Source organism: Periplaneta americana, chromosome 10 (genome assembly GCF_040183065.1).
Source record: "Periplaneta americana isolate PAMFEO1 chromosome 10, P.americana_PAMFEO1_priV1, whole genome shotgun sequence".
In the NCBI taxonomy this organism is placed as follows: Eukaryota; Metazoa; Arthropoda; class Insecta; order Blattodea; family Blattidae; genus Periplaneta; species Periplaneta americana.
The window spans coordinates 183243395-183258256 of NC_091126.1; the positions used below are offsets into that span (position 1 = coordinate 183243395).

The 14862-nt window shown below is 35.1% G+C and overlaps 1 protein-coding gene and 1 long non-coding RNA gene across 5 annotated transcripts in view; one reads left to right on the plus strand and one right to left on the minus strand.

Annotated features, from left to right (window-relative positions):
* Positions 1-51: 51 nt before the first annotated feature.
* LOC138708242 (uncharacterized) lies at positions 52-3592 on the plus strand. Its single transcript, XR_011334651.1, has 2 exons — positions 52-439; positions 3468-3592. It is a non-coding gene; the product is annotated as an uncharacterized lncRNA (long non-coding RNA).
* A 3687-nt stretch (positions 3593-7279) lies between these two features.
* Positions 7280-14862, minus strand: part of LOC138708243 (adiponectin receptor protein-like) — a 60217-nt gene continuing 52634 nt past the window's right edge. For all 4 annotated transcript variants that reach the window (XM_069838590.1, XM_069838589.1, XM_069838591.1 and 1 more), the window contains exons 8-9: positions 11714-11907; positions 7280-7788 (exon numbers count right to left, since the gene is read on the minus strand). In XM_069838590.1, coding sequence (XP_069694691.1) covers positions 7651-7788; positions 11714-11907 — 332 coding nt within the window. In that variant the 3' untranslated portion in view covers positions 7280-7650. The remainder of the gene's footprint in view (positions 7789-11713; positions 11908-14862) is intronic.

The window sequence follows — 14862 nt, forward strand, 5'->3', positions numbered from 1 at the left end:
TGTCTCGCTAGCGAAAACTCTTCAAGTGTGTTACGGGCCAGACCCAAAAACGTTGTAGTTATATAGACCATGCAACTCGCTTAACCCGATCACGAAGGGCGGCGTTTCAACCATATAAATTAGTTGGAATCAACGAGTTAGAAAGAGAGGGATATAGAGTTGCCATTGCACCTCCATGTTTGAAGAAAATTAAACGACCGTCCGCCATTAACTTAAGCGCCCAAACAAAGTGGGCGTGGCGATAAGTAACATTGTAATCGCCAGCTGTCAAAATTTCGTTTGCATATATCAGTTAAACTGAAGTGGAAAAACCTAGTATTTCTTCAAATATGTGTTAGTAACTTCATCTAAAATAAAGACCTTATGTACGCTAAATTCAAAACACTTCAGCTATTCCTACAAAGAAAGCTTAAAAGAATAACCTAAGCAAATTTTTCATGTACGTATGACAAGAAGTTCTAGCAAATATACTGAAGAAAATGTTAATATTCCTAGGTTCTTTTAAATAGTGACCCGCAAGATTGCCTATAATATGTACGAGTGTGATTCGTATGATTTTATTACATTGTTTTCCTAGTCTCTACACATTGCAAAACTATTTATTATACCATATTAATCTAGAATATACTATTAGGAAAGTTCAGGATAACAGAAAGGTTTTGAAATTGAACGGGTTACATCAGCTGCTTGTCTATGCGGATGACGTGAATATGTTAGGAGAAAATCCACAAACTATTAGGGATAACATGGGAATTTTACTTGAAGCAAGTAAAGAGATAGGTTTAGAACTAAATTCCGAAAAGACAAAGTATATGGTTATGTCTCATGACCAGAACAGAATACGAAATGGAAATATAAAATTGGAAATTTATCTTTTGAAGATGTGGAAAAATTCAAATATTTTGGAGCAAAAGTAACAAATGTAAATGACACTCAAGAGGAAATTACACTCAGAATAAATATGGGAAATGCCTGTTATTATTTGGCTGAGAAGTTTTTGTCATCCAGTCTGCTGTCCAAAAAGCTGAAAATTAGAATTTATAAAACAGTTATATTACCAGTTGTTTTGTATGGTTCTAAAATTTGGACTCTCACTTCGAAAGAGGAACAGAGGTTAAGGGTGTTTGAGAATAAGGTGTTTAGTAAAATATTTAGGGCTAATAGGGATGGAGTTGCAGAAGAATGGAGAAAGTTACACAATGCAGAGTTACACACATTGTATTCTTTACCTGACATAACTAGGATCATTAAATCCAAATGTAGACATGTAGCACATATGGGAAAATTCAGATATGCATACAGGGTGTTAGTAGAGAGGCCAGAGGGCAAAAGACCTTTGGGGAGGCCGAGACATAGATGGGAGAATAATATTAACATGGATTTGAAGAAGATGAGATATGATGGTAGGAACTGGATTAATCTTGCTCAGGACAGGGACTGATGGTGGGCTTATGTGCGGGCGACAATGAACCTCCATTATTGTTATTATTATTTATTATTACTAATATTTTATTATTGTAATTATTATCATTAATACTATTAATATTAATAGTTGTATTGATGTACTTTCGATTTGGTCTAGATTAGTGCTGTTGAGCAATCAAAATATTTAATTGATTAACTATTTGAATTTAATCGATAGATTAATCGAGTTTTGATCGAGTTGAAAAAATGTTTTAATATACCGTACTGTAATACACAATTACTGTTAAATTTAACTTGTGTTCGGTGATAAGCATAAGTATTAAATGTTTTATATCTGAATATACTGTATCTTTATATTACAAAACAACTATTTTAATTACTAACATATTAATTATGAGGCTTATAATTTATAAAAAACTTAATAAGGGTTTCGCATTGTGTTTCAACTTTCAATAGAGGTAGACTAGGTCACTGTCCTCGTATCTCCATCTCTTTCTGAAGTGTTTGTGCATACCTGTTTCCTACGTTATCTGGTTTACAATTAGAATATAACAGTACTATTGTGCTTTTAAGTAAGCAATTTCCGAGAGAGAAATATTGTCGGAATTTTTAGTATGAGTTTGTATTAACAAAATAATAATAATTAATATAAACTACAACTGATTAATTTTAATCAACTCGATTATTTGATTAAATCCCACAACACTAGTATAGATACTTTAATCAGTAGTAGTTTCGTATAGGATATAGTTTCCTAAGGGACACCAGTTCACAAAATAGTGAATGACAGTGGGGTCCTCAAAACATAGACATGAATATCTCACAGTTTACAGAAACAAATAAATAAGGCTCTATGTAAAAGTTCATGAACAGAATAATTATTATATTTGTGTTATTACTTGATATTGAATAATATCTTTTGATTCGTTGCAGACAATTTACTCAGAAGTAGTTTCGTATATAATATCTGTTGTCTTTAATCAGAACTTGATAACTCCAAAATATCTGTTTTGAAATAAAAGCATTTTTATTTCCAATTTTCCTATTCAAATCATAATTCTAGTTTACATACAAATGTAAATTAAAATAACATACGACTAGATGGAGATATCACGGCTATACCAAGCGAAAGAGAACTGTTTTTATATAGGACTGAATTTTCAGCTAAAAAAAAAAAAAAAAGTCATTTTTGGAGTTATCATGTTCTGACCAAACACCACAGATATATTTTCCTGAAAAGGCACCAGTTCACAAAATAATGAATGACCCAGGAGGTCCTGGGAACAGAAACGCGAGTTTCTTCTAGTTTACACAAACAGTTGAATAAGGCCCTATGTTAAGTTCATGAGCAGAATAATTACATTTGTATTGAATTTTATTTTGATGCGTTGTAAATATTTTACTGACTTTTAATTTTGTGTTTATGTTTCTATTCTATTTGTATTTGAATCTCTGATGCTGTGGAAGAGAACACCTGACAAGCTTAACTCCCCCAATAAAATTAAATAAATATATAAACAAATAACTATATTACATATCTGACTTAATTTGTACTCCCCTAGGCGGAAGAGAACCTACGTTCATGTAGTTATCCGTTGACGTACACACAAGCAGCTAAATCTGAAATATTGTGGAGGAGGTGAATTAGATTGCCTTTACCTCCCCACCATTACATCCAGCCCTGCGGAGTATAAAGTTTATGGAATCAAAATGTAATACCAGAGAAAAGTTGTGGGGTGATATTATAAAGAACAATGTAAAATATTTTTTCTATAGCTTAAAATTTAGTGGTGCCCCAAGAGCAGCATATTTTGTAATTTTCACAAAATTTTGAGGTTCAGATTTTTTAGTGAGAGAACATTCTCCAGTGGTTTAATCTGAACCGGACACCAGGAAAATGTTAAAAGACTCTGCATATTTTTGGTCCCCTGTTATTCCACCTTGAAGTGTCACAGAAAGCTTAATTTATAAGAAAATTGGGCATAATCACAAATCTTTCAGGTAGGTGTAATTAATGGAAATTCATTCTTCTTATGTTACAGGGTACTTAAATCAGAACAATGTCTCTAATTGAGACAAGAAATCTGACCTTCTGCCCTGTATTCGGAATGTCAGAAGGGCTGAACCCATCACAATTATCTAGCTATCATGATGTAATGAAATATTATCTGTGGGTCAAAAATGAATTAAAATCTGACTTCAAATTAAAAGAACCTACTGTTGGAGGGATTTCAGAAAGAGGTGCTATCAAAACTAAGGAAATCTGGGTACAGGCATCTATTCCAACAGTCAGTCACACAAGGATATTACAACTAATTCATGCTTACCATGATCAATACAGAAACTTAATGAAGCCTCATAGTGACGACAACTACAATGACAAAATTGCAAAATTTTAAGAAGAAGCAAACAAACTATTTGATATATGCAGTTGCAAATGCAAAAAAATTGGATACTGTAATTGTGATAAAGACTGCCATGTTCCAAAACAAGAAAGCATTTTTTTTACTAGATCAAAGAATAGAAAGAAATAAAAAAGAAAGAGAGAGAATGTCCGTACTCCACTCTTTCCACATGAATCTTCTCATTCCCACGAACTCACTTCAGCTGAAAGAGATTTTAGCAGCAGAATCATCACACAACCTGTAACTAAAACTAAAGCTATTCCAGGCTCATCAAAGAACCACTGCCAATGGAAGAAGTTCTCATACCAGCAGCAAAACATCTCTCGCCTTTGCCTGTAACCGTACTGGAGTATCTGATAGATCTGCTGCAATTATAGTCTCTGTTGTACTGCAAGAGGCTAAAAGCTTTATCGTGGACAGATCAAAAGTAAGGCGTGAAAGAACCAAAATACATTCACCATTGAAACAGGAATATAAAACTATGTCACTCGAACAGAAAGGGCTGAAATACCAACGAAAGTCTGTGATTGAAGATCACTATGTATTATGGAATGTTATCAAGTACAAACGTATCAGAGTAATTAACCATAAAATCCCATTGTTCCACATAATCTAGAACAGTATCAACACACGCAAAGCTTACTGTTCAAAGTGGTAATTTAATGTGTTATATGTCTCAAACATTTTCAAACACAGTACTGTATGCCCAGTGTATTAAAAGGTTCAATCTGCAGTAAAAATAAAAAATCGCATTATCCGTGTTTTCAGTAACATGTGCGCATTTGTCTGATGATTAGCCCTGATAATCGAGACTTTGCTCTCTTATGATGGAAAGTGAAATAAAATATGTCTGTATATTTAAGAGATTCCTACCTGGAAATCTTTCTTCCTACAGTTGTCGGGCATCAAGAGAATAACAATGTTATTATTCATAAATTCATTATAATCATAGCAATCTATTTGTAGTTCGAACATTTTTGCATGCATATTTTAATTAACATCAACTACGTTCATACGAAACAAAGAAACTGCACTGGTTCGGAAATCAGGTTAACTTCCACCTCTGAACGTAAAAGCTCACTCACTGGCTGGACATCCACATAATTCTGTTTGCGTTGTATACACACACGAAATGAACTGAGGTCTGAATCACAGCATTCCATCTCAAAATAGTCATTAGAGCAAGGTTGGCAGAATTCCTGATTTCATTAAATAATTGTATAGATGTAGATTCATTTTCCGGGCTGAGAGGCCGTGGTCTATTAGTTGGTTTTATACCAGACGTTTCATCTGCAACTGCGGCAGACATCTTCAGTGGAGTGGTATCCGAGGTCGCAAGACTCTTCTCGGCGTACCTGAGGCAACTGATCCTGTGTCTGGTTGTGCGGGCGTATTTATAGTGCGGCTTGCGGGCCGAGGCCTGTTGTCGCTGCGGTCCGCGCCGCTTTGTTCGCTGCTCCCGTTCTGGGTTCCGTCCTTTTGTTGTAGTGGCTTCTTATCTGTTCTGTTTAGGACCGGGTACCAACACTTGTTTAGCTTTACGCCTTCTTCCTTGCGATTAAAGTTGTTGTTATGTTTATGTATTTCGATCGCTTCTCTATGTAGACGGGGGAAGAAGTGCGTCGTCGTGCTCAAGATGTCCGTGTCCTTGAATCTTATGTTGTGATCGCCCTCTTGATAGGCATGTGCTGCCACTGCCGATTTGTCGATCTGTCCTAGGCGGCAATTCCTATTATGTTCTGTTCGGCAGTGGCAGCACATGCCTATCAAGAGGGCGATCACAACATAAGATTCAAGGACACGGACATCTTGAGCACAACGACGCACTTCTTCCCCCGTCTACATAGAGAAGCGATCGAAATACATAAACATAACAACAACTTTAATCGCAAGGAAGAAGGCGTAAAGCTAAACAAGTGTTGGTACCCGGTCCTAAACAGAACAGATAAGAAGCCACTACAACAAAAGGACGGAACCCAGAACGGGAGCAGCGAACAAAGCGGCGCGGACCGCAGCGACAACAGGCCTCGGCCCGCGAGCCGCACTATAAATACGCCCGCACAACCAGACACAGGATCAGTTGCCTCAGGTACGCCGAGAAGAGTCTTGCGACCTCGGATACCACTCCACTGAAGATGTCTGCCGCAGTTGCAGACAAAACGTCTGGTATAAAACCAACTAATAGACCACGGCCTCTCAGCCCGGAAAATGAATCTACATCTATAGACTCCGGCCGTGAAAGCCTACACTGGAAAAATAATTGTATGTTAATATTTTTATTTAATCTGCAAGAAAGTCATCAATTTTATTGAAAAATGGCAAAAGGGATCAATTATTTCTTATCACAGCTTCTCTAATGACAAGAATAAAAATCAGAATTGTACAGATAGTACTTATAAAGTAAAGCATTCTTAACATTTAGGGAAAAATATTTATTTGGGACTAATATTTTATTAGAATATTTTGTTGTACTCTATGCAAGGAATAAGCTGTTAAAATCTGCACAGTTATATTACTAGTAGACTATATTGTAAACCTCTTCTGTATATATTTAAACTAGACTGTGACTATAAATTAAGACTGTATAATACTATCAAGATTTTTTTTTTTCGTTTGACTTGTTCCATATTCTAGCTGTGAAGCAATGTACGAATACCATGGAATGTAAATAAATACAATACTGTACAATACTTCAACCCTGAATAAATGTGTTTCATTATAGGTCAAGAATGTTGTTTCCATCTTGGATACTAAAAAATTTAACATTTTTTTCTACTGTCATTGAGTATCACAAATGAAATAAAAATATAATGGAGATATACATGTGTGATAATTACACAACACACTTTAAAACTATAAACGAATATGCCTTATAAACTAGTTACAATATTCAGGCTGTTTATGAAGAAAGCAATTTTACTTACTGGTAACATATTTAACTAGAATGTACAGATCACAGATGAAAATTTACTTATACTTTTTTTATATCTGAAGAACTCAATCTCTTTCCTTCGAGACTGATATTTTATGAATAAAAAACTGTTGGCAAAATTATTTGAAACTAGCCAAAATATTCATGTTTATGGAGAAAATATTTACATATCATGGAAAGAGGAACATACGTTTGCAAGAACATTTTTCTGGGGAAATTGTGTTTTAAAATGTTGATAATTTTCAATTAGCTTTCACATATTTCATAAGACAGCATCATCATAATTTCATTCTTTCACATGTAGAAAATTATCTCAGGAAAATTATACTTATTTTATTTATTTATTTTTTTTTTTTACAGAAAAGTCAGATTTGGCAGTATGACACAGATCAGTTATGTCCAACTGGCAAAAACATCATTCAAAAATGCGATGAATAACAACAATGCCAGATAAATTATACTCCACAATCAATCTGCGAGGTCCCTAACCAGGCCTCCAGATGAAATAAAAAATGTCTGAAAGTTGTACACATTCGTGTTTAATAAGAACTATTACAATATAGATGATACAGTATTTCTTTCTTTACAAAATCTGTATGTTGCCTGGACACTTCTAGCAAGAGTATTAGTTCATATGGAAATTTACTGTAATATATTATACACGTGCCATACTCTATTTTTATAATTATCATCTTCTTTATTATCACAATCAGGTGAAATTATGATACATATCACAACAAAACCTATGTCAAGATAATTTTAATACAGAATTCTGTTTCTCTTCCAAGAGCATTCTTTCATCACCTCTCTATTCTCACAAAACTTCAATCAAGTGATAATTTGTCTTGATAAATAATGATGTGGTGTTGCCACGCCAGCAAAATGATATCAGAAAGCCATGGCCGCAGCATTTTGTGCTGTGCATTCACCAACAGTCATTCTGTACATTGCCATTTCTGATATTCCGTGATAATGTACAAAAGCTGCCGCAATCACTAGCACGTGAAAAATCTGGTGACTCTGGAACTAGTATAGAAAAATCAGTAAATTAGAGTCCATGACATTTCATGAAAGTTGTTCACACATTCTTTACCTATAAATAAAATTCTTTAAAGAAAATAGCTCCAAATAACTTTGTGTGAAACAATCACACCATACTTCTAATACGAAACCAGTTTAATGTAACCAAGTTCACAGTGTTTTGTATGTCTGGTAGTGAATACAGTGATAAGTGCATATACAACTAAAACATGTTCTTCTGCTGGTATCACTTATAATTCATCTTGGGGTGTACATGTTTTGTTGCATCTGTATGATTTCCTCGTAATGACAGTGACATAAGAAGCAACATTGACATGCATATAATGTCCCTGAAAGTAGTAAAATTGTTGCTTAAATCTGAAATCTCTGCCTGAGAGAAATGTCCAAATTTTAACAAATGATAACAAGAGAAAATTGGAAGATATAATTTCTTCCGATTTCATCAAAGTATTTTTAAATTATGCGTGAGTGTAGTACTCCACAAGAAGGACAATAGACATCAACACTAGTTCCTTGTAGCGAGTTGCTTAGGTAGAAAGCTATCCTATTTTTCTAAAGAGGTCTATAAAATAATACTTACTGCTCATGATTCATCACTGTCCCTGTTATAAAATTGTGGTGAAATGCCTTTATTCTATCTTCCCGTATTTCTTTTATTGCAAAACTGACTGGCATTACTATATTTCTTTGTATGGAATATAACATATTGTGCATCCTGGGTAACGCAAAATTAACTACATTGGCGGAACCTCTATTTATAGTTTTTTTAAAGTGAAGAGATATACAGTATGTCAGAAAGTTTGGAATGCATAAAATATAAAAAAGGGTTAATTTTGAAGAATTCGCTTCAAGAAACAGTGAACAAAGTAACTGTTATTACAGCAAATAGTTCACTTTTCACATTCCTTCTTTTTCTAAATTGTCCCTGATGATTGTCTGCTTCTTTGGAGCATTGCGTTTCAAATAAAGCACCAATACTGTGTATGTAGAAAACATAAGCTTCAACAAAGAGTCCAGGCTCAACCAGCATCGTAATTCAATGTAAACAGTCTGTATTTGGGATAGGGTTCTTTCATGTGTTGTAAATCCCTTCCAGAGGAAACCACACTCTCACTAGCTGCATCAAGTTGCCTTCATAGTCTTTCATTTTCTTGCATACTTACTTTACAATCAATGCTCATTTCACGTCCACAGCAATATTTATGGTGACAGTTCACCACTGTGGACTATGTATTGTACTGTATCTGTAACTTCTCACCAGATCATCAATGTAAAATGGATTGCCTTTAGAACTTTACTATGATCCATCAGATACACAAGCCATTTCCATGAAGTTACAGGATACTGGTGCAGAGGACAACAGAAATGATATCTTTAATATTTTTCTTAATATGTCATTTAGATAAAAAGCAAAATTGTCTGTGTTGTGCATCCACTGAACCATCCAGTAATGCAGTATATGTGTCCAGTCATACATGGTATGTAACTGATACCATCTTAATGTTTCTGAGAAGTCATAGTTTCAGAGATCTGCCAATCTTGCTGCACAGTAACAAGACCAACATTCAGTATTCTTTACCCATAGCAAGATTCAATTCTCAATGCCAGCCTTCTTTAGGAGACAAATATAGAACAATGACGACATTACATTCAAGTTGCAGATCATACCCTTCTATTAACCCTGTGCACTGTTTAGTGCACTTCACAATTTAAATAGTTGTCATTGCTACAAATATTAAGCTTTTTTTATATAGTGGGTAAATGAATGTTAGACATTTCCATTTCTAAACACAGTTTCATATTTATTATGATTTTATATTTGTGAGAGGAATAATGAAAGCGCCGATTCCTATTCTGACGTGACATCACATATTTAATAAAATTTCGAAGTATGCTTTCCTTTCTTTTTTTTTTATGCGAATGTCATTTCTTTGAAGCTGAAGTTCTTTGTTATTGACTTGTATATGCATCGTGGCTCTGACTCTATCTTATTCGACTTCTAAGAGCTTCTGTTTACATCTCGTTTGCCTCTGAGAATTCATGGTTCCGATTTGTGCTGCCATCAGAAGTGAATTCATACTACTACCAAGACTAGGCCTGCATACAGACAAAACCAGACAACAACAGACGAGTCAGGTGACAATGACAATGAAGATGACACTGTTGATGACTTGACTCTTGCTGATGCTAAAGGGATTTTGCTTTAATGTTAGAGAAAGTGAACATTTTTCTCAGAATTGGGGAAGTATGGACAATTACACTGCCCAGCGTGAGGTTTTCTCTGACAATAATGGTCCCCAAAAAGGAGCTGAAAATATACAAGATATTGTGGACGTGTTTTTTATGTTTTTCACTAGAGACCTGATAGAGATCAATGTTGCTAAAACCAATTGTTATGCACAAAAATGTATCATCTCAAAGATCTTCCTCTCCTAGGTCTCTGGTGAAAAATTGGTTTCCTGTGATGTGACTGCAAATGGAATGTATGTTGTGATTATTTTATTTATGGTGATGGGAATAGAGAACAATCGACAATAAGATCATATTTCTCCACAAAAAGAATAATATCTACTCCAGGGTTTGGTGACATGATTTATAGGGACAGTTTCAAACTAACATGTTAATTCCTTCATTTTGCTGACAACTCTTAGAAGAACGTTACACAAGGCCTCCTAAACTATACAAAATTATGTTCGAATTAAATGGCAAGCTACTGTAGTAATTCTTCATCCCTTGTAAATAGTTTTAAATGAGCCCGGTTTCCGTCTCAATTGATAAATTAATCATTCAGTTGGAGGGCTCTTTTTACCCTCCTGCACATAAGCTGTGCAATGGACTGTTAACATTATGCACTGTCCTCATAAGGTGTGATGGATAATGGTTACCCACTTGTGTTGGAATCCTAAAATCTTGTAAAAAAATCAAGAACAAACAACCTCTTTATGGTGCATATAGCTAAGTGTAACAAGAGTTGAGAAAAAGTTGAACAGTTATACAGTACAAATTTGCACCTTTTTATCTTCCCCAAAAGGTCAGCAAAGTATAACAGTTGATTTGAAAGGTTTACATTTAAGCAAAATAAAAATACCATTTTTCCAGAATAGTAACATAAATAACTTCGTTGAGGGATATGAATATTGTTCAAAATATTAATAACAAAAAATATGTGGACTGCGTGCAAATGTTTTCGGTTTTAAGCCTTAAATACCCTGAATTCGCCCAAGTAGCTCTATAACAGTGTAGATGTTGAAAGATTTTTCAGTAAATATAATTTAATTGTGATAGGAGAACACAAACGACAAAAACTGTACAGATGTACTCTACGATTTCTTTAAACACAATTAACAATTAGTACCTTTATGTGAGTATGATTTTAAATCCACACTAATATTTTCAAAAGACATGTCCTATCTTGTATTAACTTAGAGTCCACGTTTTCCTTCAAAGCGCTAAATGACGAATATATAAATGCTACAAAAATACTAAATTCAAAAATCAAAATGCTAAATTTCTAATTTAAAATTGCTAAATATCACACATTATGTAAGTGCAACAATCCATTCACATTTATCAAATGTTTTGGAGATTCCATTATTTTTGAAGTACCGTCATTTCCCATAACTATGGTCCACGATACAACCATTCAAATTTTGTACTCCATAACGTAAGACTTCGTTTATCTTTATTTTTGCTGTACTGTAATTTGAAGTCAAGTCACTGCAGCTATCTATGAACGGTCTATGTTACTTCTACAATGTTCTTTGAATGGTTGTATCATGGACCATAATAAAGTTGTGTTCCAGGACCATAGTTATGGGAAATGACGGTACTGCATTTAAATCTCTACTCGTCTTAAGACAATATAGTATATTAACTTTGTGTTCTTATTTGATAAATATTCAATACTAACCCAAATATCACATTTTCCTGGAAAGAATCTCTCTGGTACTCTTAAAGCATAAAACATTGCTCCTAGAATGTACAGACATCCCATTAGTATAAGCCAACCAAGAGATGCTCGAGATATAGCATTGAACCATCCCTCAGAGATGGCATAATGGACAGCAGGTACAACACCACTCAGTCCAAAAACCATGAAGACTCCTGCAACAAAAACAAAGCCAAACAAATGGTTATTAATGGAGAAAAATTCGCTCAGGGCCGGGAATCGAACCCGGGTCCCCAGTTCTATGCACTGGGCGCTCTAACCACTGAGCTACGCCAAGACTCAATCCACAGCACTGGATCGAATCTTTCTCCTTTGGTATTTTCCCTTAGTGGCCTTACTCCATGTTCAATTATATAAAGTCAACTGTCATCACACAAGAAGCGCACTCATTTGAGTGACTTGGTGGCCGGGACTCTACAGTATATAGGCTATGCACTGTTGGGTGAATGCAAATGATCTACGTAAAGATTAATTTTTTGGTCCTACAGAATTATCTGCTATGGTTACATGGAGAAAATATCAAAGGAGAAAGATTCAATCTGGTGCTGTGGATTGAGCCTCAGCATAGCTGAGTGGTTAGAGCGCCCATGCATAGAACTGGGGACCCGGGTTCGATCCCCGGCACTGGAGCGGATTTTTCTCCATTAATAACCAACGGTAACCATAACAGATAATTCTGTAGGACCAAAAAAAATTAATCTTTAAGTAAAGTCAAACAAGTTACAAATCTATATTTGGGGAAACATTATACATTATATCCACGCAAAATAAGGTAAAAGAAAGTAAAAATAACTGATCACCAATGTCGTCATGAATTTAGAATTTTTTAACCCTCCAGTACTCGCGTAACATACATTTGTAATCCACTGCTGTTCATTAAGTCATCACATCTCCACTTTCAATGCTAATAGCGTGAAATTTTCAGTACCTTCCTGTTACAGTTTAGCCCTTATGTCTGGAGTATTTGGATGTAATTGAAACTTTTTTCTGTATAGCAATATATATCTGAATAAGGGGGGAGGGGAAATCAACGGTGAATTGTTCAATAGTTGAGCAGTTTGGACTTTTTCCACTGCTAGTTATCAAAATATAAACACACGTTTTAAGGAGTTGATCTCTCTTCGTCTTCAAGTGAAAAACCTACTGTGGGGATCGTTACAATCAGCTAGCCTGTCTGACTGATCGACGACCATCAGGTCAGTGCGAGATATAAAGATGGAAAACCCGATGTCATAAGCTGTTGTAACGTGAAATATATACAGAATAAAAAGAAGAATACCGTGGAAGTAACTAAACTAATTATATGGCACAATAACTCAATAAAAAGGAATAATAGACACTAATAATCAACAGTGGAAATTGTGGAATGATGTAGCAATAGGAAATAAATGAGCGGGGACTCATTAAACTACTACTGCCATCTAGTGGTGGAAGAGAGTAATAAGTGGGAACCAATTAAACTGTTATTGCCATCTAGTGGTGAAGAAGAATAATTAATAAGCAGGAATCAATTAAACTACTATTGCCTTCTAGTGGTGAAGACGAGAACCAAGGTAAACATGGCCAACAGTGGTGTCACTTGGAACATTTTTCTTAATTTTTTTTTTTTTATATCCTGTTCGACTATAGGTAGCCGTACTTCTACAAGCCGCATGATCTTGAAGTTGATGGGGGGGGGGGGGGAGTTTGTGTGTATCCAATGAAACCGGAAGCTGTACTGGCAGAGTTACTCATACCAGAGAGGTCACAGTGGAGGTACCATCCAAAATTCAACCCAAAGGGACTCCCAGCTGGAGCGTCGCTACCATGTATGGGCTCTGGTCTACTCAAGCCGAGGGCTGTAAAATAACAGTGTCGCTAACAACCTCTGCAGGGCACCAGACGAAACCCTGAAATATTTAGCCTTCCCAATACAATTGGGGCTCTGTGTTGCGTGATCTTTATTTCCCCAGTGCTTGTGGGACTCCTATTGGAAGAACTAAGACAAAGAGGGATGACGGAGACTCTTCAGTTCAGGGAAACCTATCACCTAACAAGGAAATGGGCATCACTGCCTCTTCTATAAATCAGCTTCACCGGAGCACTAAAAAGTTATCAGGGGTGACTAGAAGAAAATTGAAAAGGGCTGGGAGAACTGCGCAATCCGTTTCCCAGTAAATCACTTTAAAATTTTCTTAGACAATATCTATACATATTACCATACATTGGCAAAAAATCAAATTGAACTAACCAAGATTGCTGGAGATCTGACTATAGGCATCAACAAGTTAGGAAGAGTATTAGGTCCAAGATGGGTTGCATGCAGCGGTAGAGCTGTGAAGACAGTCTGGAAAGCCTATCCAGCTCTCTACTTTCATTTTGTGGAGAACTTCTTAGAAGATCTTGCTTAGATGATCGATGTTCTTGAAGAGTTGTCTTTGCTCTCTTTAGCTTTTCAAAATCAAGGAACAGACATACTGAAAGCTAACAGACTTATTAAAAAGTCTATAAGGACTCTGTGCATCATGAAAGGAGGCAAAGGAAAGTATGAGAATACGCTTCAAGAAACCACTTCTTCTGAGCCATATAATAATAGTGATGATTATGATATTTATTTATACACTCTACCAGGTCACAAAGTATACAAGCACTGGAATTTAACAAAAAGTTAAAGAACAGAATACTAACATATTACAAAAAATAATAGCATAACAAAATCGACACTAAACAATATGCAATAATATCATAATAGAAGAAAGAAAAATAAAATACAGATCTAAAGATTGGAATATAATAAAAGCAACTCAGTTAGTACAAATAGCTAATAGGGAAAATGTAAGGCAGAATACAACAAATGGAATGTAATAAAATAATAAAAAAGAAAAAAATACGAAATTTAAATAAAATCCACAATAAAACGACTATGATAATAAATTCATCTGGTGATCAAGAATAAAAAAAAAAGGAAAAGAAAGAAAAAGAAATATACAGTATATATTTTTTACAAAACTGTTACAGGAAAGAGGGTGTATAATTGAAGGGAATCTGAATTGAAAAAGTGCAATTTTAGTTTATTTTTGAAACTAGATATGTCCGACAGTCTCTGACATGCTGTGGTAGAGAGTTCCAGA